This window comes from Marmota monax, unplaced genomic scaffold (assembly GCF_021218885.2).
Source record: "Marmota monax isolate L192 unplaced genomic scaffold, Marmota_monax_Labrador192_F-V1.1 WCK01_AAM20220418_F8-fsc00217, whole genome shotgun sequence".
Taxonomy (NCBI): Eukaryota; Metazoa; Chordata; class Mammalia; order Rodentia; family Sciuridae; genus Marmota; species Marmota monax.
The window spans coordinates 2553599-2580212 of NW_026692031.1; the positions used below are offsets into that span (position 1 = coordinate 2553599).

General features: G+C 45.1%; 1 protein-coding gene across 1 annotated transcript in view; it reads left to right on the forward strand.

Moving 5' to 3' along the window:
• Positions 1-16360: 16360 nt before the first annotated feature.
• LOC124099125 (SHC-transforming protein 3) overlaps positions 16361-26614 on the forward strand; it is a gene marked incomplete at its 3' end in the record, with an annotated part of 133523 nt that continues 123269 nt past the window's right edge. The window contains exon 1 of the mRNA XM_058582686.1: positions 16361-18806. Coding sequence (XP_058438669.1) covers positions 18321-18806 — 486 coding nt within the window. The remainder of the gene's footprint in view (positions 18807-26614) is intronic.

A 26614-nucleotide genomic window follows, 5' to 3' on the forward strand; every position in this document is an offset into this window, starting at 1 on the left:
CTAAGTCAGTAAGTGGTCCATGAAGATAGTAATATTTCAGGCTGTGGGCAAGCTCAGTTAGAGCACTTGTTAGGTGTGCCTGAGGCCTTAGGTTTCCTCCTCAGCACTGTGAACAAACCAACCAATCTCAAAAAGGTAGCAGTATTTGGAAGTAGAACAGAAATGGTAGTCTCTTCCAATGGACTTAACCTATAATATAAACCTTCCAGAGCTCCCTTCTATGTTCTGTGGACCCAAGATGAAGAGGCAACTTATCTTTAAAGAAAGCAAGAATCGGGCTGGAGTTGTGGCTCAGCAGTAGAATGCTTGCCTAGCACATGTGAGGCCTTGGGTTCGATCCTCAGCATCACATAAAAATTAAAAAATAAAATAAAATTGTGTCCATCTGCAACTAAAAAATAAATATTAAAAAAAGAAGAAAGCAAGAATTACAGGAGAAAAAAAAAAGTGTTTTCAACAAATGGTGTTGGGAAAGCCAGATCCTTATAAGAAAGAAGTTGGACCTTTACTGATTTTTTTGGGGGCGGGGCAGGGCCAGATACTGTGGACTGAACTCAGAGGTGCTTTACCACTGAGCTACATCCCCAGTCCTTTTTTATTTTTTGAGATAGTATCTTGCTAAATTCCTGAGGTTGGCCTCAAAGTTGAATCCTGCTCTAGCCATGAAGTGCCCCATCCTCCTGAGTGGCTGGAATTAGAGGTGTGTGCCACCGGTCCTGGTTATAATAGATTTTGTGGGTGGATTTGTAACCTGAAACATTGCTGAATTTGTTTCTTAGTTCTAACATGCTCACACATTTGCGTGTGTGATCTTTAAGGTTTTCTACATATAAGATCGTGTCATTTGCAGAGTTCATTGTATTAGTCATTTCTTAGTTGGATACCTTTCATTTCCTTTTCTTGTCTAATTACTCTATAAAGGACTTCTAGTGCTATATGGAATAGAAGTGGTAAACAGTGGACCTTCTTGTCTTGATTCTCACCTTAAAAACAAAGCTTTCAGTTTTTCATCATTGAAAATGATGTTAGTTGTGGCTTTCCATATGTGGTCTTTATTATGTTAAGATAATTTATTTTCGATTCCTAGTTTGTTGAGTGTCTTTTTAAATCACAAAGGGTGTTGAATTTTGTGAAATGCTTCTTCTACATCCATTGAGATGACTATGTGGGGTTATTTTTTTTTACATTATGCTTATATGGTATCATATCACATTACTTACTTTTATATGCTGAGCTATCTCTGTGTTCCAGGAATAAATCACACTTGGGCATGGTGTATTATTCTTTAATGAGCTGTTGAATTCTGTTTGCTAGTATTTTTTTTTTTTTTTTTTGGACCAAGGATTAACTCAGGGGCACTTAACCATTGAGCCACATCTCCAGCCCTTTTATTTTTTTTATTTCGAGACTGTATCTTGCTAAGTTACTTGGGGCCTCACTAAGTTGCCGAGGCTGGCTTTGAACCTGTGATCTTCCTGCCTCAGCCTCCTGAGTTGCTAGGATTACAGGTGTGCAGCACCACGCCCAACTGTTTGCTAGTATTTTGTTGAGGAATTTTGCATCAATATTCCTCAGGGATATTTACCTGTGGTTCCCTTTTTCTTTGGCTTTAAGTATTCCCTTCTCTTTAATTTTTTTGGGGGAACAGTTTAGGAGGATTCGTGCTAATTCTTTAGATTTTCTTTTTTAGAACTCACTAGTGAAGCCACCTGGTCCTCAGCTTTCCTTCATTGGCAGGTTTTGATTATTGATTCAATCTCCTTACTAGTTCTAGGTCTGTGCAGATTTTCTATTGCTTTGTGATCCAGGGTAGGTAGTTCATAGGTTTCTAGGAATTTATCATTTCCATTTAGTTGATTCAATTTGTTAATGTGTGATTATACATAGTATTTTCTCATAATCCTTTTTATTTCGATTTTTTCAGGTCACTATTTGGATGGAATGACTTTTTATTCCTTTCGCTTTCAACCCATGCCTGTCTAAAGTGTGTCTCTTGGGCTGGGGATGTAGCTCAGGGTGGAGTGTTTGCCTGGCATGAAAAAAAAAAAAATCCAGCATATATTTATACATAATAATGTTTTTGGATGTATAAAATAAAAGTTATAAGAAGTTACAAAGGCAACCAATTATATTTTAAAAATACAAGTCACATACAACTATAGGTATTTATTTATGGTTTCATAAAATATCCAGATAGAGTGGTGGTAGTTATCATTGTAATTTGAGATAGTGAGAAACATAAAGGATTTAAAAAAATGTACCGATCATCAACGACTGTGGCTGCTGCCTGCAGTAAATCCAAATTATGAGGATTCGTTTTTTTCCCCCCATTGAATTACATGGACCCCAGATTATGAACCCTGTTTTCTTAGAAGAATATCTGTTGGTTAAGGACAGATGTTCATGTTATCATTAAGTGAAAGCAAGGTGATTTTATTTATGTGCAAAATATAGACAGAGGATGAAAGAGTGCACTGAATGTTGGCAGTGGTTATTTTCTTTTTTGCATGTCTATATTTTAAGTGCCCGTGTAAATGGCGGTAGAAGCCCTGCCCTTCTCATTTCACAGTGCTCTCATGATTACCTGCTCCACATTTACCTTCTCACTAGGTCACGGGATCAGGGGGGCAGGCCCTGGGGCTCTGGATCATGGTTGGTGCCACTCCTTCATGGCAAGGGCTCTGGGCCTCTCCATGCTCAATCCCCGACGGCACGGCTTTAGTGTTCAGCCTTCCTTCCTTCATTCCGTCACCTGAGCATTCACTGGTTGGTCTTTCCTGAGATGCGAACGAGCCTGTGACACATGATGGGCCGAGCTGAGAGGCTGGGAGGCTAGTGCAGCTCCCCCCTGCTGAGCTCAGCGTGGCCTCGTCACTTGCCCTGGCTGGTACAGTATGAGCAACGTGGTGATTGATTTGTGTCATTTCCTGGTGGAAAACGGAGGGTCCTTGCTCCTGAATGCAGTCGTATGCAGGGTCCCACACGGAGGCTGCTCTGTTTGCTGAGTCCCTGAGGGTAGAGAACAGAGCCTTATCTGACCCAGGGCGAAGGTGTGGAGAGGGCAGTCAGTAAGCCACAGAGGTGTTGGGGGTCTTTTGTTATCACAGCATAACCTGGTCTATCCTGGTAATGCCAAACCAGGCACGGGGATCTGCATGTTTAGTCCTTCCAAAAGTTAACTGTACCATTATAGGTGGTAATACCAGGCAGTAAGTTATGCCTGACATTAACTTACTGGCAGGTAAGTTAAGGGTTGTTTCCCCCTGCGTCACACCCCTGTTGTAAACGTCTGACTCAGGGAGGGAACTAACCACCCGGCAAAACTAACCTGCCATCACAACTAAATATTATCAAATGTCAGGCCTAGGCTCAACGTAGGAAAATGTTCATGTAGAGTATTTCATGTAGAATATTACAGATTATTTTACATTATTCACTTATAATATTGCAGATTATTATATATCACTCTGGCATTCTTATATTATTTACCTAAAGATTATTATCAGCCCTCCGATGCCCTGTGTGCTCAAAAGATCGCTCAAAAGACCCATCTCAGGTGAAGCCGTGGGCAGCCATCCTCCCCCTAAGCCCATCCTGACTCTTCAAACCCATTATTATTCTTTGATGACTTGATAAAATTTTCCAGGAAAGCCAAACCGAACCAGGGAAATTTGCAGTTCCGAGAAGGTCGCACAAAAATCATTCAACTTTTAAAAACATATTTAAAAAAAACGACTTTCAATAGATCGGAGACGACTAACATTGGGCACCAGTTTTCATTGATTATGGTGTGAATTATTTCTCTCCACTCTGCACCTTTGAGAATATCATCAGATGGGAGTCATTACCCCACTCACCCCTGACTAAGGTGGAGAGGTGCCCCCCAAAAGATTTTTTTACTGCAAAATCGAATGTCATGGGCATTGCTTCTTCAGAGAGACCTCAAAGTATAGTATACTCTGGTTTTAAAAGGGACAATAATTTTCTCTCATTTGCTAAAATTGCAGATTCTTTATTTTGCCAGGTCTTCTCCTGCCCCGTCTAAATCCATCCCACCCACTTAGCTGTTCTGTGAGCGAGGTGCAGGACAGCTGTGCTGACGCTACATCTCATGTGAGGAACAAATGGGTTCAAGGGCTCACCCACAATAGCACTGGGAGCATCAGAATGCCTAAGCTTTTATACAAAGTGATGTCTTTCTATTTTTTATTAAAAATTAGATTTTCTGGCACTTACAAAAAACAAAACAAAACAAAACAGATTTTGTTTCTAGGCTTGATTGACATCAAAGAGCAATTCAATAATTTTTAGGATATTTCCAGGGGACCACCATCCCCACAATCTGAACGTTAAATGTTTCCACCCAAAAGTCCCTTTGTGCCATTTTTGACCCCCAGGCCCCAGCCCCAGGCATCCAGTGATCTCTCTTCTGTCGCTGTAGATTTGCCTCATGGGAATACTTGACACAGATGGAATCATGCTGGTCGGCTGTTGTGTCTGGCTTCCTTTCTCTGAGCATAATGTTTTTTGAGGTCCATCTATGTTGTAGCGTATAACAGTAGCTTGCTCCTTTTACTACCAAGTAGTATTCTATTTAGCAATTGATGGGTACTTGAGTGGACCCCACTTTGCCCACTTTGAGGCTATTATGAATAATGATACTATGAATGTTTGGGCACAGGTCTTCTGTAGATGACATTTTTTCATATATTGTGGGTAGAGTCCCAGGAGTAGAATTGTTGGGTGGATGAATAAATCTGTGTTTAACTTTTTTTTTTTTTTTTGCCATGTTGGGAATCAAGCCCAGGGTTTCACACATGCTAGGCAAGCGCTCTACCACTGATCACATTCCAAGCCCTCAGTTTAAGAAGCTACCAAACTGTTTTCCAAAGTGGCTGTACCATTTTGCATTCCCATAGGGTTAGGTTTTCACTGAGTGCGCTGTGTGCCCCCTTGCCCTGGTCTTGGTAAGACGGACGTCCTCCCTGCTCTGATGATGGAAGGCCTTCAACACTGCCTACAGGTGTGGCCCAAGCAGCCCACAGAACCACCAGCATCAACTGCAACAGAACCAGCCATCAGTGTTGGCAGACTCTCACCACACAGACAGACAATCATAAGAAATTTTATCCAACAGTTCACTTACTTAGATATCTAGAAATATGTTTTGCAGCCGGTTCCTACTGGCAGGATCACAAGATATGGAACTGTTAAAATCAGAGCCTTAAGAAAGACATTTGTTCCTGTGGGATTTCTCTTATAGCACGTGATCTACAAACCTGTGGGCTAACATTATGTGTGCAAACTGAGGATGGGTCAGTTCTATAGAGCATGTCAGGAGAAATGGCAGCCCCTGACCCTCTCTTCCTAAATCTCATGTACCAGCAACATGAGTTTCAATTACTCTTTGGAATCTGTTGATTCCTTGAAATTTTCAATATATTCTCACACGACACAGATGCACTTCCCAACTTCCCATTCTCCCTGCACATTTATAGTCATCTCTGTTCATCTGAGGGGGATCAGTTTCAGGACCCCTACAGACACCAAAATCTGCAGATGTTCAAGGACCTTCTACAAAATAGTGTAGCATTTCCATATAATGCACACATATCTTCCATATACTGTAAGTCACCTCTAGATGACTGATGATATCTAGTGCAACATTCACACATCTCTTCACTTGAGGATTCAAGGTCGTACTTGGTGCAGAGCCAATTCAAGTTTTGTTTTTGGTGACCTTCTAGAATACAAAAATAATAATTTCACTCCAATGTTGGTTGAATCTGTGGATGCAGGATCCTCAGATACACTCAGTGTTTACAATTTTCTGATTATGCATATGTTACTTAGAACTTAGTCACATGGCATCCTAAGATTTTTAAATTTTTTTGTCTTTTCTGCCCATGTCTTTGTATTCCTTGGAGCTTAAAATTTGTCTTTTTTATTTGATCATAGGTACATCTTTGTACCTATCATGATTAGACCCCCAAGCCCCTGCCAGTAGTCTAAATTGACTCTCACTCTAGACGGTGGACTTGGAGCACACACCCCTGGTGCATCTGCCTGCTCTTGCGGTGGCCTGGATGATCTGGGGGTCTCGTTCATCCTCACCCTGAACATCCCCTCTCCGTCTTCTTGGCTTGGATGCATTTCCTGGATCCCATGCCTCCTCTGTTAGGTGTACATCATATAGCTTCTGCCTGAAAAGGGATGTGTACTTTTCTGAGATTTGAGTGTTTAAAATGGTCTTTGTTCTTCTTTGCCCTTCAGTGACTCTGGTCAGAAATCACCTCCCTTGGGACTGGAGAGTCTGGCTTGCTAAGATTCCCAGGATCCCTGATTCTGGCTTATTTATCAGTGAGCTGCTTCTCAGTGCGTGTCCCTACTGCTAAGGCCTGCCCGCATCACACAGTCTCTTTGTCCCCGGGTCCTCAAGCACCTTCTCCTGCCCCTGGGGAGCACCTGCAGTGTTGTGCGTGGGCACTTCTCTTCTGGGACATTTTGATTATTTCCCTGATGACTTTCCCTCTCCCTTTTCTCTTTTCTTCTTTTTTCTTGTGTAACTCTTATAATTTGGATGATGGAACTTCTGATTGGGATTTTGGTTGTTTTCTACCAATTTGCACTTTTGCTTTACTTTCTATTTTCTCAACTTGACTTTTCAACCCTTGCATGAAATTAATTTTTTTTTTTCCTTTTGCAAAGGGTCTTACTGAGTTGCCCACACTGGCCCCACCCCCCTGGGCTCAAGTGGGTCTTCCACCTCAGCCTCCTGAGTGGGATTATAGGCACACGCTACCGGGCTTGGCTTCGAGTTGCTATTTTCCTCCTTGTTTAGGTCTCTAGGTTCATGTTGCTCCTGCTGGGGGCACTACCTGGGGGAGTGCATGGCGGGTATTTGTCAATAATAATAGGCCTCATCATATGCCTCTCTGTCAGGCCTGGTCAGTTCCCTGTCCAGTTTGGAAGGAGCAGGCCCTGCCACATTGTTCTGGGAGCCAGTGTGGGAAGGAGCCAGCTTTATCATGTGCTCATAGTAAATATCTTGGCTAATCCTCATTTTCTTGTGGTGCCTCCATCTTATCTGCACCTGGTATCTCCCAGTACAGATCTCCCATCTACCCTCTCTAGAGCATAAGTGTCTGTCTCCTGGTGAGGTAAACAAGACAGCTTGGATGTGTAGAGTGGAAAGGGGCTGGGAGTCAAGTTGTTTTTTTTTTTTTTTTTTTTTTTTGAGTGCTGGGGCTAGAACCCTGGGCCTGGTACTCGCTAGGCAAGTCCTCTACCATTGAACTGCAACCCGAGCCCAGTCAGACTACTTTTTAAGCAGACTTCCCAGCAAGCCTCTTTATCACATCTCCTCCTCTTCACACACTCCACCCAGGTACTGGGCATTGCTAACTCAAGGCTGTGGAGGTCACTGGCTCCTCTTGAAGTCACAGTGATCAAAGCTGTGACTACGTCTGCCTCCAGCAAGCCTGTGAACTCGACCAACTTACTTAATCTCTTCCTGCCTCAGTTTCCCCATCTATAAAACAGAGATGATGATAAAACTGGCACCATTAGGATGTGCTTAAAGTAGCTAAAGGAGGATCTGGCATGTATTTTTGTGATTGTTATTGTTTTAAGGGCTTCTTGGTTTAAGTCCTGGCTTTCTTGATTAGGAAGCTCTCTGGGTGGTTCCGACGGGCGGCCAGGCTGGGAATTCTGCTGAAGACGGATTTACAGGAGAATGTTCTTCTGAGCTCCAGGAAGACATTGCATGGGCAGTGTCACCAGACCCTGGACAGGCAGTGTATTTTGCCCTGGGCTTGGGTACACCCAGGACTTTAGTTTTCAGTTTGGGATTGCAGGCTTGCCCCGTGGCTGAGAGGTCAGCAGGTCTTGTCTATGTGGAGGTCAACAGGGTCATAGACTCCGAGGTGCGGCCTGTCACCTGTGTGTGATAAGCCCACCAGGGGACTCAGAAGCTCACTCAGGTTGGAGGATCAGAGAACACGGAATGACTGCTGGTGGCTTGTCACGGACAAGGCTTGGCAGAGTCGGGCGGTCTACACTCCCCTGACACAGAGAAGGTCTTTCTGTGTGTCCGTGTCCAATGACTGATGGATGCCCCTGTGCACCTGTTACTGACTCTCCTTATGAAAAAGAAATAGTAGATACTGTACATGAATATCATACCAACCTAGGTCTGATACCATTAGACCATGATTATGAATAAGTCGTAACATACTGCATCCATATGAAAGTGAAATAATATGTGTAATTAATAATATCAATATTATACCTACATAGGTAGTGTAAGTAGGTTAGTATATATAATTATATGTATTTCATAATATGAATAGGAAATAGTATATGTAATGTATAAATATTATATCAATATAGGTTTTATACATATATTAGTATTTAAAATTATGTTTAATTTACATCCACATGAAAGAAAAAGAATAGGTATAATTAACATATGTAAATACTGTACAAATATAGGCTATATATGTATACTAGTATCTATAATTATGTACAAATCATAATATATGAAAGAAATATTTATAATAGAAAATAGTATGTATTTATAATATATAAATATTATACCAATAAAGAGTTTTTACATATATCAGTGTATATAATTATATATAAATCAAAACACATTATCTATATAGATAAGAAATAATTCATATAATTAATACACATAAATATTGTGCCAACATAAATAAAATACATATATTAGTATAATTATGTGTAAATACTAATGCATAATATAGAATACATAAATACTTATATAACAACAAATACTTATATATAGTGTTATATATTGTGCATAATTTTATATGTATGCTAAAATATTTATCATAAAAATATTAAAATGATAAACATTTGACAATAATAGGGAAAATCTACATGGAACAGGCAAAAATAATTTAGTTAAAAGTAACTAAACATTACCAGGAACCCAGAGCCCTGAGTCTGAGGCTCAACCTGGGGCCCTCTCTGATGGCAAGGTGGAGGCGAAGGTCTGCAGGGTTCACGTCCACAGCGGCCTCGGCCCCTGAGCTCTGACAGGTCTTCCCACTGTGGCTTTGGAACCTACCAGTCAGGATGCAGGCGGAAGTCCGTCACTGCCTCCTCCCATCCAATGCCACAGATCCTTCAATAGCCATCTTACAACTACTCAACACGAGGCACACCGACAATTACGAAAACAGTAAAAGTAACAAGAACCAAAGTTGCTGAGGTGGCAGAAAATTACTAGGCTCGTTGGTAGTGAAAACTGATAAAACACAGCTGCTGTGATCTGGATCTGGAAAGTCCCCTAGAGCCTGTGTGTCAAAGGCTTGATCCCCGGGGGTTGCTCTTAGGAGTGCTGGAAACTTTAAGAAATGGAGCCTCACGGAGGAGCCGTGTGTGCCCTCAAAGGGGATTGTCAGACAGCCCCTTCCCCTTTTCCTTTTGCTTTCTGGCTATGAAAGCAAAAGGAAAAGGGTTCTAACTCTACACATTCCCCATCATTGACATCTAGCAGGTTCACCAGAGGCCCAAGGCAATGGGTTTACCTGATCTTCAACTAGAACCTCCAGAACCATGTGCCCAAATAACCCTTTTCTCTTTATAAGCTAGTTATCTCAGGCATTTTGGTGCAGTGATGGAAAACTGACTAACATGGCAATCTCAATCAAGAGATACAGACATTTTCCTTCCCTTGGGACTATATTGAGAAATAATTCAATGGATACAAAGAAAGCCATGTGTGCAAAGGCTCTTATGGCGATGTTTATGATACTGACATCTTCTAATCAACTGAAGTGTCCATTGATAGGAGGTGTTAGGGAATGCTAACGTCTCAACTCCACTGAATATCATCCAGCCATAGAACATATCTATGGAGATTGTATCGTAATATGAGAAGTCTCTATTAGAGAAAAGATGAGAAACATGAAATTGTTTCTACGTAAAGCTAGAGTCAAAAGATTCTAAAGGGAATACAAGACTTCATTAAAAATGTTTTAAATGAATCAATTCTTCAGGAAAAGCTATAATCTATAATTTTGTAAATGAAGTGACGCTCTTACATATTCGAGTCAAGAACTGTTTCTAAGCCCACAGTAGCTTCACAGATAAACTGTGGAGTTCAAATCCTTGTAATTCTCTTACCTTTTTCTGAGGGATCGCTCCCTGGGATTCTTCTATTTGAAACAAGAGTTCTTTTCCGAGTATTGTGTGCTTTACAGCACCTCTTGTTTCCAAAGTGTACGAAAGCCCTCCTCTCCCTTCTCATCTCCCCTAACTAGGCCAACATGTTGACAGAGTTTCCCTGTCATTTACTTTCACCTCTTTTGGAGGGTAAAGTTGGCAGTGACCTGTCCCTCTCCCCCTACCAATAATAAAACATATCATGTGGAATCCGTGCGCTCTCGTGCTTTGCCTGGTCGCCATGGCAACAGTGATAGGCTGTGGTTTTATTCTCCCTCCCTGGAGATAGAAACAGCAGTGGCAGAGCTGAGAAGGACACTCTCCACCCCTCCATCCATCCCCCTCCCCCCTCCAGGAATGTCCTTGTGGGGGTGCTAAAGTCAGGCTGGCTTTGTTGGGAATTCCTGATCTGCCACCTGTGAGCTGTGTCATGCTGGGAAGTCACTTAGCCTCTTCTGGCCTCAGTGAGCAGACTCTGAGAAACTGTGGCCCTCCTTTGCTGTTTCCCAGTGGGCGTGGGAAACGGGAGCTGCAGCACATGGAACTTGAGCGATCAAGAAACAGCACTGTGGAGGGGAGCCACTTTCTCTGACCCTCCTTTGGAGCTGGCCTGCCTCTGAGGACAGTTGGGTGACCTGCCCCAGAGTGTTCACCACATATTCCAACACCAGTTCTGCCCACCTACTCCCTATGTGGGGAATGACCACAGGGTCCCCAAAGGTCCCTGCAGAGAGCAGATCTGGCACCCCGACCTCGACCTCAGGTCCTGCTACAGTTTGGATATGGTTTGAGTCTACCCAAAGTTTGTGTGTGGAAAACTTGCCCCCCAGGGTGGCAGTACCTGCAAGAGGTGGGCCTGGCGGAGGTCCTTAGATCAGGGAGGGTACCGTCCTCAGAAGGGATTGTGGGACAACTCTCTGCTCCTGGGTTGAGATGTAGTTGCTTGCTGGATCCCACATGTGCTCTGCCAGCTACCACTCACCCCTGGATCCCCACTAAAGCTGAGCGGATGCCTTTGAATATCCAAAACCATGTGCTAAATAAAGCTCCTTTTCTTCATAAGTAGACCATGTCAGGTATTTCATTATAGTGATGCAGAGTTGACTAATACAGGACCTTTTCCTCCAACATCCATTCAAGGTATGGCTCCCATCTCTTTCCTTATAACAAAGTGTGCTCTCATTTGCTCTTTCCCTAGTGCCTGCTCATGCCACCTCTTCCCATGTTGCTGTGGGGAGAGAGCTCCCTTCTTTCTATCCCCAGCTTCTCCCTGATGATGTCCACCTCTGGCTTTAAGAAAACTGGGAACCCTTACCTCAAGTCCTTCGGTGCAGTTGCTCCTTCTCCCCACCTATGCCTTGGGAGACATGGTTAGGGATCGTCTGCTTCTGTCTGTGCACCTCTCTGGATATGTATCCCTAAGGACGAGGCTTTGAGAGCTCTGGTCCTGAATCTGCTCCTTCAGTGGCCAGGTCCTCCTCTAGCGTTCTTCCTGTCCCTAACCCATTCCTGACTTCTGCTAGCCTGAGTCCTCCACACCCCCCGCCTTTATCCTGGAGGAAGCTATCTGTAACCACGCCCTGTCTTCCAGCTCACAGCTGGGCAGATGCACAAACGCCCACAAGACCACCTCTGCCAGGGCACCCCGGAATCATGGCTGGACCTCGATGCCATGCAGCACTCCCGTCCTTTATCTCATCCAGTGGCACTGCTCCACCCCCCTCAGAAGATTCTACGTTTATCCTTAACTCCGATTCTATATATGAATGGACCCTGTACCTTTTAAAGTAAAACCTGGCCTTTGATTCACAGAGAAAATCAGGTGTCATATTCATAAAATCTTTGAGTTCCTACCATGGCTTTGGACGTACTTATCTTCAAATGCAGCCACCGGAGGTGGGGGTGCTGGCTTGCGCCTGCCTTCCCAAATCCCTTCTCTGTGGCAGCTCTGTGCCTGATGACTGCCTCCCCACAGGGACCCTTCACCAGCCACCCTGCACTTCTGGCTTCCCAGGAGACCCGAGCGAGGCAAAGGCAGAGGCGGCCTATTTCTCCCTGTTCCCTGCTCTCTGTCAGCAACTGTAGTCCTCTAAAACTCCAGCATCGTGTCCCCAAAGTTCCAGTGGAACTCCACTGGCTCCAGTGTGACTCCATCTCCTTCCCGTTGTAAAGGTGGAAATGGCTCTGGTTCCCAGGAATCCCTGGTGTATCACCATCCTTGGGGCTGACTTCACACCAGCTCTCTGGGTGCCCTTTTCCTGAAACGCTCTCTTGGAACCATCTGGGAGGGGGACACTCTTTTCTTACCTGGACCCTGAAAGATCTGCTCATCAATTTTCCCCTCCCTTTCAAGGAGGAGGTGTTCCGCCTTCTGCAAGAGGGCCGTAGCTCTCTGTCCCCCGGGTTCTTCATGCTCTGTCTTTCCCGTATCTTAATTTTCCTCTTCGTGTTCTAGTCTCTTTCTCTAAATACTTTCTAAACCTCCCATCGCTGGCTCTGCTCTCTGCTGGGCTTCTCTCTGTCGCAGGCTACCTTCCCTTTTGTTCACCCCATCTTCTGGAAAGTGAGATCTTTTCATTGAGTTGGCAATCATTCTCCTTGCAAAGATGTCCCATCGTCACCAAACCCAGGTCCGGAAGTTCAATCCCTGGAGAGACCAACGTCTAAGAGATGAGTGTTGGGGACAAAGAAAGGTTTTATTCAGTGGCCAAAGAATAGAGAAGGGAGAGTTTTGCTCTCAAATCAGCTTCTCCACTCTAGGGGTTTGAGAGGTTATTACGGATAAGAGATGGGAATAACAAGGGAGAGGGAGAGGCTAATAAAGGGGAGGGGTATTGGTGTCTTTTCTGGGAACAAGTGGAGATCTGCCAGGAACTTGGGCATCACCTCTCACTCCTTTCATGATTGGGTGTTTCTGGTCTTGGCAGCAGGTAGAAAGTCCTTAGCTTTGAAGTGAGTGTGTGTGTGGGGGGGGCGGGGGGGGGCAGGGAGAGACTAGCCACATCTAGGTCAAGTTAACCCTGTGTTATAGTTTGGGATAAAATATTTCTCAAGGGATCAACATTTCTATGTGCAATGCTGAGTAGACTCTGACCCAAAGTTTAAGGCCACAAAGGAGACAGACACAATATGAGGACAGAGATGTTAAGATTTTCATCTCATTCCAGTCACCAGACATCTGCCAGCCCAAGGGAAGAGTCAGTGTTTTCAGTAAAAGCAGCCTTTACATCCCTGAAAAGTAACCTAGGCAGATGTTAGCATCCTAACCCCACGTGTGAGAGCTTTTACCTACAGCAGAGCTAGTGGGAGGTGAATAACGTTTTGCCAGCTGTGTGACTTCCAAAATTAATGATTTTAAGTTAATTAAGAGCCAGCGAAGCTAGAGGGTTTATTTAGGTTTTTCCTTGGTGACACTAGAATGGACAGTCACCACCTGCAAAGGAGAGCGCTCAGCAGGTATTTTATACAGCCTCTCTAAATCAGGAAAATACAAGGTCATGAACATGGCTTTGGAGTCAGACCACCCTACCAGTTTCTAACCTGGCATATTTTGTAACCTCTCTGACCATTGGCTTCTTTCTGTACACAATAAGATCCGAATTCTCTAATAAAGTGTGCATTGCTGGTGTGTGAGGACACTCCATCAAGGTAGCCACGGTGGTCAGCATTGCCTTTCTCTTGAAACTCATTTTTCCGTGGTACCCGTTGAACTTGGGTTCCATATTTATCCTCCGATTTCTGACCATTTTTTTCTTAGCTCCTATCTGGAAAGCCTGGCAATTTCAAGTTTTAGCCTTTAGCCCTGACTGTCCAGCTCTGGACATCTCTATGTGGGAGGCCCCATCATTTGTATGCATGCAGCATCTCACCTTTCCCTGCCCTCTTCATCCTAATGCAGGAGACTGAACTCAGCCTCGAATCCAGGTCAGAAATGTGGGCCTCACTTTCTCCTCTCAGGAGAAGAAGGTGGCCTGCGGGGTACCAGGGGCTAGCCAAATCCACTGTGGGCTCCTTCAGGGGGCCTCAGCAGTGAAGCCAGATTTAAAGATAGGTAGTTTGCGTAGTTAGGTAAATCGGGTCTAATACTGAGTAAAATAAAAAATGAAGGCCATGTTGAGAATGGAGCCCGGGAAAGCAGAGCAGCACTTGGGAAATTGAAATGTTAATGTTCCCAAGGCCCAGAGCCCATTCTAAAGAAATGTTAATGAAACAGCTCCCAGCAAACAGGGAGGTGCTAATCAGAAGCGGCCCTAGGCCCTTCCTGCCCAGATTACTCCTACAGCCCAACTGCCCCTCACCTTTTGGGTCTCCCCACCTACATTCTATCACTGCAAGGTAACAGAACAAAGGACAGGAACCTGACAGAAATGTGGGAAAGCTGAAAGAAGGCCTTAGCTATAGAAGACGGAAGACCTCCCCCTTCCACAGATTCCACCTCTTGGGTCCCCTTCTTCCGGGGGGCGGGGGGAGGGAGTCTTTTCTGCTGTCTTTTAATAAAGTTTCTACTTTCCACTCTAAACTTGCCTCCTCGGTGTGCTTATACTTCAGCATTGGGGAGGCACAACGGTAACAGCAGCAGGGTGCTTCTTCTGCATTGTCAGACTGTCTTGGTCTGTTTTTGTTTCTAGTAACACAGACCCACAGACTGGGCAAGTTATTCAAAAAGAAAGATTTATTTTGGCTCAGAGTTTGGGTCCAAGGTCAAGGGCCTGCAAGTGGTGAGCTTTCTTACTGGCAGAGTCGGGACGTGGCTTAGGACATAACGTGGCAAGAGACAGGAAGTGTGTGCGTGTGTGTGTGTGTGTGTGTGTGTGTGTGTGTGTGTGTGAGAGAGAGAGAGAGAGAGAGAGAGAGAGATCCTCTAGTCTCTCCCTCTCTTCTTATAAATTCAAGTGAATTCAATCATGGAGGCTCTCCCCTGCTGATTTTATTTAACCCAAATCACCTCCCAAAGGGCCCACCGCTAAGCACCATGGTTGGATTAATTTCAACATCATTTTTAGAAAGGACGAATCATATGTAAGCCATAGCACAGACTATGAAAATTTCATCCAGATTTATCATCACCTAACCTAGTAGTCTCCTTCTCATCCATCTCTAGGTTGTTAGATAGACCAGATCCTAGGGCTTTGGGGAACAGGGCCTAAAATAAGAATGCATAGCTCCCCAGTGAGGCAAGGGCTCCCCGTGGGTGTGGTACCTAAGCTGTCTGCATGGCTGCACAGCTCTGATCTGATGTTGAGACACCTTTGGCTTCTCCTTTCTTTCTCTGTGGTAGTGGGGATTGAATCCAAAAGCAATTGGCTGCTGAGATAAAACCCCAGCTCCTTAAAAATTTTAATTTTGATTCAGGTTTTCACTAAGTTGTCCAGATTGGCCTTGAACTTACAATCCTTCTGCCTCAGCCTCCCGAGTAGCTGGGATTACAGATCTATATCTGCCCAGAACGTTGATACCATCTTGCCTAAGTGTGGCTTTACTGCACAATTATGATCTTGGAACATTAACCATCCTCTTTGAGTATATATCTTTTAATATGTAGCAACTACTGCTATTTATGTTTTAAAATATCCCATTTCTCCCTATTGGCCTCCTCATAATAAAAGAACTCAAAGTCTCCTGTAGGCTAAAGGGTTAATTCCATACCAATGTTTTTTTCTTCCCTTGGAGACCCTTAGCTCGCACAGGTGTTCTCTATTCCTTTATCAAAAAAATAAAAAATAACAAGAATGGAGGGAAGGTAACCTCGGTTTTGAATGTGCATTCAATGTACATTCATAATAAAAGCGGAACCGAACGGCACATTCATGGCTGCTCCTTGATGTAACTGAACTGGTGAATGAAAGTTTGGGGCACAGCTCACCTCCAAGAGAGTGGTCCTGTTCACACTGAGACCTGACCCGTGGATCTTGAATTTCCTTGAAAAACTCCTTTTTCCTTTCTCCACTAACAGCCGTCGTCCTTCTCCCAGAATCTTTGTGATCGAGCTGGGTGGTATTTCTTTTTTTCCCACACTGCCGTTGGATAAAAGATCCCGCCCTTGATTGAAATGGAATCTTCCACTATTGAGCGAGCCTTTGTTGAATGAGTCATCCGCGCGGCCGCTCATTGGCTGAGGCCTCGGGAGCCCAGGGGATTGCCTGGCACCGGCTGCCGGGCCCGACTTCATTCACAGAAAGGCTGGCTCGCTCGCTCGCCCTTTCATTCACACAAACAGCGTCTCATTCACATTTTGCTGTTTTTGTCTGCTTCTAATGAAGATCACGGTTTGGGGATGATAGGGCTGTTTGGCTTCAGGTTTGGGGGAGACTCTGATAACCATCAAAATCACCTCCGGGGGTGTGCATCTGCTGTTGCTAGGCGAGCCAGGGGAAGAGGAAAAAGGAGTGCCGAGTGGCTGTTCTGCTAGGGCTGCGGCGCAGGAGGGGAGCTGTGGGGACACGTTTCCTGCGCCGGGACCGCGCGGCTTCTCCGCGCTCCTGCGTCCTAGGAGCCGGCCTCACCCGCGCGCCCGCCATGAGCGGCGCTCGTTAAACCCTGCTCGGCCGAGCCCTGTGCCGAACGCGGGACCTCGTATGCCACACCTGACAGGGCTAGGCCTGGGAAGACTCGGGTGACCTGAGAGTGAGCTAGAGGTGAATAAATTTTCGTGCACAGAAGTTGCCGGGAACTTTCAGCGTTTCACTGTGGGCCAGGTTATCTTAAGGCATGAGGCCGACGGGCAGAGGCTCCTGAGGAAGGGGTCAGTGGGTCTCCGAGTGGAGGACAGACCTAGAGGCTGCCAACGTCCTGTTCTCCTAACTGGGAGGAAGGAGGCCTGCACATTTCTTTGCAAGCCTGAGCCCGATTCCTGAAAACAAGGCTTTTTTTTTTTTTTTTCCCCTCCCCCTGTGGATTTGATGTGCAGCTGCATTTTTTTTTTTCCCTCCTGACTGCCGGGCTGCAGGCAGCAACTGAAGGGACATTGTAATGCATTGGTAGCATTTCTCAGGCATTTTTCCAGGGCTTAAACACATTCAGTTGGAATAAAACTTGAAACGCAGCCCCCTGTTTTTTGGAATGGATTTCTGGAGCCTGTTGCCACTCATCGAAGAAGCATTTCTTTTTTGGAAGTAGATTTCCAACTTAACCCTGGCTGAGAAAGACTGCTGTAAATGAGCAGGGAAGACCCCCTTGAGCGCACTGGGCAGAAGTTCATATGCAGATTTTATTGGGGGAGGAACTGCATTGCCACAAAGACGCTCATCATGGCTGCTCTGTTGATTTGAAAAGAAAAAAGGAGAGAGAGAGAGAGAAAAAAAAAAACCCCAGGAAATTGGTATTTTATGTTCACCTGGGGGTGAATATTCCTTTTTGTTTTCTATTTAAAAATTCTTACTGCTTTCCAAGTCAGAATTCACCAGGATTCGCTGAAGACTTATTCTTAAAAAGCCTTCGTCACATTCTAACGCATCGCTGTCATGCACTTTTAGGGCTCACATAGATGAGCTAAGCAGGGAAGAGGAAAACCTAACATGGAATAATGGGTTTCCGAAAGTTCATTTGATCATTTGAAGGAATTGGATTTACCTTTGGTACAATTGCGGAATGGGGGGTTGGGGAAGTGAAAAATCAAAGGTTGGAAGGAAAAATCTGGGAAGGTAGAAAAAGGAAATTTGAGAATTGATTGGCTCCAGTTGCTGTCAGCGGGTGGATGTCGGTTTTTTTTTTTTTTTTCGCTTCTTTTTTTTTTTTCCCTTTTTTTTTCTTCTTCTACAGGAAGTGATTTGCAGTGCTCACCGAGCCTTTGTTGAGAAGGGTCTCCTCTCAGAGTGAGTCATGCTTTTGCTGTGAGCAGCCCCAAGCAGCTGGGCTCTCCATCACAGGCAACTATGACTTTTGCAAAGCAAACGTTCAACCCCAAGCAGCGGTCTCCCGGGCCGGGGCTGCGCGGCCGCTGCTGTGTTGGCTTTTAATGGTGGGAGTGCATCGTCCTCGGACTCCGCTCTTCCTCTCCAGAAGGCTGTCCTGGGACCCCAGCTCTTCGTCCCGCTCCGGGGCCAGCGGCTCGCCTGCTATGCGCGGCAGCCCGCGCGGGGGCCGGCACCAGCAGCGCCCGGGCGGATGCGGCGAGCCCACGGAGGGGCATGCTTCCACGCACCAAGTACAACCGCTTCAGGAATGACTCGGTGACATCGGTCGATGACCTTCTGCACAGCCTGTCGGTGAGCGGCAGCGGCGGCGGCGGCAAGGTCTCCGCGGCGCGCGCGACCCCGGAGGCGGCCCCTTATCTGGTGTCCGGCGAAGCCCTGCGCAAAGCGCCCGACGATGGGCCCGGCAGCCTGGGCCACCTGCTTCACAAGGTGTCCCACCTGAAACTCTCCAGCTCCGGCCTCCGCGGCCTGTCGTCTGCCGCCCGGGAGCGGGCGGGCGCGCGGCTCTCGGGCAGCTGCAGCGCGCCCAGCCTGGCCGCCCCGGACGGCAGCGCGCCCCCGGCGCCCCGCGCCCCGGCCGTGAGCATGAGCACCGCCAAGAAGGGCCGGCCAGGCGACGAGCCGCTGCCCAGGCCCCCCCGCGGGGCGCCGCACGCCAACGACCAGGTGTTGGGACCCGGAGTCACCTATGTGGTCAAGGTGGGTACTGGCGCGGGCCGTCCTGGTGGGGGTCCCGGAGGCCGGGCAGGAGAGCCAGCTGCGGTCAGGCCTCTTCCTGAAGCCCTAGGGTGCGGGGGGACACCCGTGGCTGTCACGTTAGAGGCGAGGAGATGCGCACTCCTCAGAAATCAGTTCGGGAGCGAACTAGAAATGCGCCTTTCCCGCATCCAGTGGGAAAAGGTTGAAAAAAACGCGTGACCTCACTCTGTCTTGCTTTCCCCTGGGCTCCACCCGGTTGGCATGCCTTTGCTACCTGGCCTCACCTAATGTCCGGCCAGTGCCCCTTTCACCGTGGGCGCTTATCCGTGGGACCGAGGGAATGGCCTACTTCGCGCTGCTGAAACACACTTGTTAGACCCGGGCAGTCCCCTGCGGGGATGAGAGTTTCACCGAATGTCTCTATTTCCACGGTGTCCTCGCCTGTTGGTGGGGTGGGCAAGAGGTTGCCCACCACAGCAACAATCTCCAGTTCCTGGCAGGGCGGGTCAAACGCTGTCTTGCTTTCTAGAAGACGGCTTCTACTTTTCTTGTGAGCAAGGTTTTCGTGGGTCTTTCATTCCATATCCAGTGGTTTGGTTTACAGCAGAGAAAGGAGAATTTGGGACTATTTTCCCAGTGGCTGTAGCCTTCCATTTAAATGGGCTCAGAGGGGCTGAAGCCACAGGCTGGAAAGGAGTTTTTCTTCCAACACAGAGAATTATAAAAACACGATGTAGTTAATAGATTTTTTTTCTTTATGCAAACATGTTGTGATGTTTAAGGAGCAAATACTCAGCTCAGTTCAATTAATCTGTCAAATGCTTATTTCCTCCTGCCTGCCAGGCAGCGGATCAGCAGCCTCCACACCTGGACAGACTTCCCCTGGCCAAGAGGGGAAGATCCAACTTACATTGGATCCAAGACATGTTTTTTTTTTTTTTTTTTTTTTAATTGAAAAAGAACTGAGACACAAATTCTATCCCCACCTGTGTTAATAACATTGCAAAACCAGTGGGGATATCTGGTATGTAAATACTGGCTGCAGATCCAATCGAACAATCAGCAGAACGCATCTTCAGGTAACATGGAGTATCTTGGCAATTCTGGAACCACAATTTCCAAAGAAACAGATTATTGTAAGGGTTATCTTTACCTATATGAAAAGCACTGATAAATAATATGACTATTGGTGTTTAAGAAAGGGTCCCTTCTTGTTTGAGTCTGCATTTTAATTTGACCTGCTTCTTAGCTTCTGAATATGGATTATTATATTTTACCAAAAGGGATATAGATCAGCATAAAGTATGCACACTTGGTTGAGTTTATCTTAAAAGAAATGAATATTCTTCTTGTATTGCTTGTTTAAAGTACATAACCAGGAGCCAACCTCACCCCCCCCCCCAAAAAAAAAAAAACCCTCCACAAAAACCCAAAACCAAACCAAAAAACCTTGACAACTCTGAGGTTAAACTGTAACACTAGAGTGTATTAACCATCTCTAGAACGTTAGTATAATTGCTATTTTTCAAAAAGACTTACATTTAAAATACATCAATATATCTTGACAAAGCTTATATGTTGTGTCAAACATAGAGGGTAGTCTTCAAACTGAGGATAATGTCAAACTAAGGCTTTTAAAGTTTACCTTGAAAAAAGTATCACTCTGCTTAGGGCTTTGATTCTGTGTTAGAATGAAGGCCACTGTCCAATTCTGAAGGTCAGCTGTGGCAAAATAATGATGATCATTCTAAAATAAATCTGCTCGGCTTGGCCATCTTTTGAGTGACCCTCAGTAATGGTATTCCGAGAGTCAGAGGGCTGGCTGGATCTGTTCAGAGCCTATCTATGTCCTGTGGGTTACAGTGACCCAGTGGGTACATAGCATGACTAATGAGTGCTGGGTACTGTCCTTGGTTTGCCCCCTTGCTCATCAGCAGCTGTGAACCACAGGGTCATGTGAACATAAATGCTGGCGTTGTCCCTGCTTTCTTGGAGAAGTTCGAAATCACGCAGAAAGGAAATCAGATACTAAAGGACAATTTCATTCCTTGTGCGCATGTTGATTCAAATTATCACATGGCCCTCTGTTGGTGCACATGTGCAAATTCCCACATTGCCCATGTACAGTTAAACCACCAATGTATTTTATTAAAAAATCGTGAAACTGGGGAAAAAAACCCTTTATTTGTGTGTTCTTTACTGATTTGTAAATAGTTCTATTGATATCCTTCCTTTAAATAATTTCTGGTAGATAGAAATGGGCAATCTTTATCATGTGACTGGATATCAATTATAAAGTCTAAAGGTCTAGAGTTGGAGAAAGGACTTGTTATTCTCTTTGATATATATATATTTTTTCCTAAATTAAGGAAAGCCCTGGATGGTTTCCAGTTTTCTGGAAAATTCATATATTGGATCATTAGAGACTTTGGCTTCTCAGAAATACCTGATGACAGGTGCTATCAGGATGTTGCACACAGCATGATAATTAGCAAATATTTAAACTTGATTTTCTTACATAAGAGGAGGACTGAGAAATACAGAAGTCTGGTGGCTTTTGATCATCTAGGAAGCCTCAAAGCATTATATCAGTAATATTAATTAATGAAGAATCAAAATTTAACACTGTAAAAAAGTTCCTGAGCAACACTAGAATCCAGAGCTTGTGGTATGTTTAATCTGTCCTTTCTGCTACCACTGAGTTTGCCATTTATTAACAGCAAGAGGTTATGTACCTGAGGAAGTCTCCAGGTCTGTATTCATGTCAGGGAGTCCCTACCAGCAACACCTTTTTACACATCTGAGTCTAGCTACAACTTGTTGTTGTTTTTTTTTTTTCCTTTTCATTTTGGTGACAGAGAAAGAACAAGAAAATATGCTTTGGATAGACAGAAAAGAAAAACCCAACAGCAAAGATGAATGAATATTTTCATTAAATTTCTATTTAAAACCTATTTTATATTTGGACCTAATAGATGGATAGAAATACAAAAGAATATTGATGATGGTGCTGGGCACCTTAAAAATCTATTGCCCTAAAGTCCAAGGTGGCTAGCATCCCAGTGACCTGCAGCTGCTGTAGGTTTTTGGTAGGTTTGAAGGCAATATGTTGCTTCTCAGGTCTGTGCTGGGAAAACTGAGGAAGGTAAGGTAGATGTGCTTAGTTCAGGGGGGTGGAGAGGAGCTCAGTTCTTAAAGAGCCACTAAGCTGTTGTAGAAGAACCATTTGAAGACAAGACTGAGGCTCAAGGCTAAAGACGGGAAGGTGATACTGTATGGGCTGCACCGGGTCAGCCTTTGGCCCAGTGGTAGGTCCCACAAGAAATGTGCCTCCACGGGGCACATCACAGACTTGCACAAAGCTCACAGGGGTAGGGATGTGGCTCACTGGTAGAGCATGTGCTTAGCATGTTGAGGCCCTGAGATCAATGACCACCATGTGTGCGTGTACACACAATCAGAAGTGACCACATTTAGAACTGACCCAAGTGCTAATATCAAGAATCAGGAGGCCTAATTTAAGAGCAAGGGTTTAAGGGCACACTGCTCAGAGCTGTAATACTCTTGCCAGCATTTACTGAGCAAGCTGATGATGCCATTCATGAATTTTGGTGACAGCTCTGTCAGACTTCTACAGGGTTTGGTTGGTGGAGTGTCACTCATTACTGAAAATAATCGGCTATCTGTAGGAGATCTTAACAATCAGAAAAGGAGTGAATTACTTCCTGGTATGTGAGACTGTTTCTCATTTTGCATTTTACCATATAATATCTACAGTATGTTCTAGATAAAGAATGTCTACAGTGGGAGGCATTGAACATAGGAATAGCCCACTGAGTGGGTGGATGTTGACCCGTGTGTGTGTGTGTGTGTGTGTGTGTGTGCGCGCGCGTGCGCCATTACACACTAGAATGGATGTTGGCCATTGGGGTATATGTATATGTAACTGCATTCCTGAATGGATGGGGTGTGTGGGTATATAAATTTACACGGTGAAGTGTGGTGCATGTGGATGTGTAATTGCACATGAGGACGGATGGAGTGTGCAGATGTATGAGCAGCTATACCTTGACACTTATAATAAGCTTTTGGACCTATAAATTCATAATGACTAGCTTCTAGTTTGGGTAAAAAACCAAACTGCTTTGTTCCCATTGTGATTTCACTTCTTCCTCCCTTCACTAAAACAATAAGAGTGCGACAATTGTCCCCTGACATGTGCAACAGATGGTGCTTCCCAGTGCTAGGATTGGTGACTTTTCTCAGAATTTCAGAACAGTTACAAATGTCACCGGCTCAGTTGGAGTGGGGGGAACTGGGCATCTCTGTTTAGACCACTGGATCCCCAACAAGATACCAGGAGCCAAGGGCCGTGATTTCATAGTTACCGGCTATATTGTACTGCTCCATCTCCGTGAGTGGGGAGGTGCTGGGTATACTTCAAGCCTCCTGCCCCACCTGACATGCCCAGAAGTTTAAGGGCACATGCACCTACTGCCCTTGGTGAGCTAGCATCTTCTCAGCTCCTGGAACGTGTCTCTGCCTTGGGTCAGCCTTTTGTTTTTGCCAGGGCAGACAATGGTAGCTTAGCTGGATCTGTGGCTTCTTTGATCCATTTTAAAAAATATATAGTAACGGGGATTGAACCCAGGGGCACTTAACCACGGAGCCACATTCCCAGCCCTTTTTATGTTTTATTTTGAGACAGAGACTTGCTAAGTTACTTAGGGCCTCACTAAATTGCTGAGGATGGCTTTAAACTTGTGATCTTCCTGACCCAGCCTCCTGAGTTGCTGGGATTACACATGTGCACCATGCTCGCCCTGCTCCAGAAGTAACCTAGCAAATCCTACTACTGATGGGGAAAATTTGGGTCTTTAGCCATGATTCCAGGCTCCTGGGAGGAACTGTAGTGAAACTTGGAAGCTGCAGAAAAGGAATTTCAATGAGGTTGTTTGAACTGGTGTTTCCCTTGACCATTCGAGTTCCCAGACTCCTGAAACCCTGGTGGCCATGTAAAGAAATCAGACACTCTTCAAAACTGAGGCTTCATGAGAAAAGATGTTCAAAGAACTCATTGTTATAATGCTGCTGAGTTTGGACTTTAAGCCATGCTGGAGTGTCATCTGAAATGTGTTTTCCCAAAGCAGAAGGCCTCCGAGTCCTTCCACCCTTCCATCCATTGAATAGGCAGAATAAGAAGCAAAAATTTCATTCCAAATTTTAAGAACTTTAACTCATACCAACTCTTCAAACCCCACGGAACTTGGCCTTCACCCAGCCTCACATCGGCAGGGCTCTCTGCTGAGGTCATTCTGACAAACTCCATCTGATCAAAGTCCATTAAGTATAATTGCTTGGCAGTCTAGAGGGCCCTGCGGACCGTCTGTTTAATACTATTGCTTTTTACTTTGCAAATATTAAAACTTTCGATAGCCAACAGTCCACACAGAAAAAGAAAAACAAAACTAAGAATCAAAACAGGGTTCCAGCTCTGCTGGCAAAGAAATAGCCCCTGAGGATGTTGTTAACAGAGGTACTGAATACTCTGGGCTCCTATGGTTTCCAAAGGACCAAAGGAGGGGTCACTGAAAGCTTTCACTCTCCAGGTAAAACAAGGAAAACATAACTATTTTAAGGGTTTTATTTGGTTGGAAGAGCCAGCCCTTCACGATGACTTACTGCTCCCCTTGGAGATGGGCAAAGTGCAAGTTAGTCAGGAGGGCTCTGTGCATCCCATCATTCCAGAGAACATGCATTTTCCTATGACTAAATAGAAAAGTGAATAGCACAGGTGTGTGTCTCCAGGCCACTGGGGACCTCCTGCCCCCTCTTAGCTCTCAAGCCATGCTTCAGGCTGGCAGAAATAGACCCGGCCCATGGCAAGCTCATGGTGTAGTTCTGGCAGAGGCCACTAGGGTGTCCTACATCAGATCCCAAAGACCTTTGCTGCCAAGGATTTAGAATATCCCTTTTTGCTTCCTCTTCTTCCCCGAGTCTCAGTTTGGACCCCTTTAGCCTTCCCTAGCCAGAGGCCCCACAGCCAGCTCAGCAGGAGAGGTGCCTAAGAACTGGTAGTGGGAGAAAATGGGTCTTGACCCCATTTGTTCTGCCATTCCCTGACCCTGGAGGAGGGATGAGGGGGGCGGACAGACATTTGCCACAAAACTCTGAATTATTTCTCTAAGGCAGGGTGTTCGCATCTGGTTCTGATGAAGGATCAGGAGGCTGCAGCCCACTGTCAGACTCCTGCTCTCCAGAACTCCAGAGGAGCTCTCCCGATCCTAAACCATCTCACACTGATCCTGACTTTTCGCCGGAGGCCCTGGGAGCCTTGTGACATTACTCGTGAGACTTGTGACTTGCCTTGCCAATCGTTCTTGCACAAAATTTAAAGATGGGGGTTTTAAAACATGAACACAACACACAAAACATACAAGCCACAAATTGATTGCCCCCTTCCTTACCTGGAATTTTACTGTTTGTGGTTTTTGTTACCTCCCGTCAAACTCAGTTTGAAAATATGAATATTTGTCTTGACTCTTTCAAGAGAGAGGAAAACACATTTATATAACTTTTATTATAATTGTTCTCTTTTACTACTTATTATTATTGTTAGTTTCTAACTATAGCTGATGTAAATTAAATTTATCATAGGTTTGTACATTTCAGGGGAAAAAAATCTAATTATATATAGATGTAGATTTCAGTACCATCCTTGACCTCAGGCATCCACAGAGGGTTCTGAACTTGTCACCCAGTGGAGGCTTGGACGGACACTTTGAGGAACTCATGTGTCCCACCTAGTGTCACCACATGAGGAGAAGCCAGGTCAGCAGCAGGATATGCAGTCATCACATACATTAATGATACAAAATCACTACTGGCCACACAGGAGAAGAGGCATGTTTCTGCGCCAAGGTATTTGACTCCTAAAATTGACACACCATTTTTTTTCTAATTTGCAAATAATCATAACCATAATAATTTACAGATGCATTTTTTTCTCTCAATTTAAAATTTCCTCTTATCGTTTTTTTTTTTTTTTTTTTTTTTTAACAAGACAAGTATTTTGAAGGGTGTTTCTATTTGGCCTTGACCACATTGTAGAACAAATAGTAAATAAATGCTATCAGTCTGGGAGGCTGAAGCAGGAGGATTGCAAGTTCAAAGCCAGCCTCAGCAATTTAAGTAACTCAGCGATACCCTGTCTCAAATAAAAAATAATAAAGGATAGGGATGTGGCTCAGTGGTTAAGTGCCCCCTGGGTTTAATCCCCAGTAACAAAAGAAAAGAGAAAAAGAAGAAAGGAAGGAAGGAAGGAAGGAAGGAAGGAAGGAAGGAAGGAAGGAAGGAAGAAAGGAAGAAAGAAATTGGAACTGGGAGGGGAAATTTCAGGAAGCTGGGATGAGTTCAGAGGTGGGCAAGGGGTGTGGGGCATCATTTGACCTGGGGTCCCTCCTGCTCCTACATCCCAAGAAGTCTCTGTCTACTTCTGACTGTTCGCATCTTGCAGACTGATAGTGTTGGTGGCCCATGGCCCGTTCACTTCTGTCTAGAGCTGAGCTCTGTAGGGTCTCCTCTGGTTTCAGGGAAGGAGCAACCGCTTTCTAAATGATCATTTCTGAAGTGGTTCTGGCTGCTCTATCTAAAGAACTGAGCTGTGATTTCCCCCACTAGGAGTTGCAACTCCCGTAATAGATAGCAACTCTGTTTGCAAAGTGATTCATGGACTGAGCTGGGGGAGTAAACCAGAACTCATCAAACAATGGCCACAGGGACCAGCTTGATTTCCCAGGGTGGGCTGC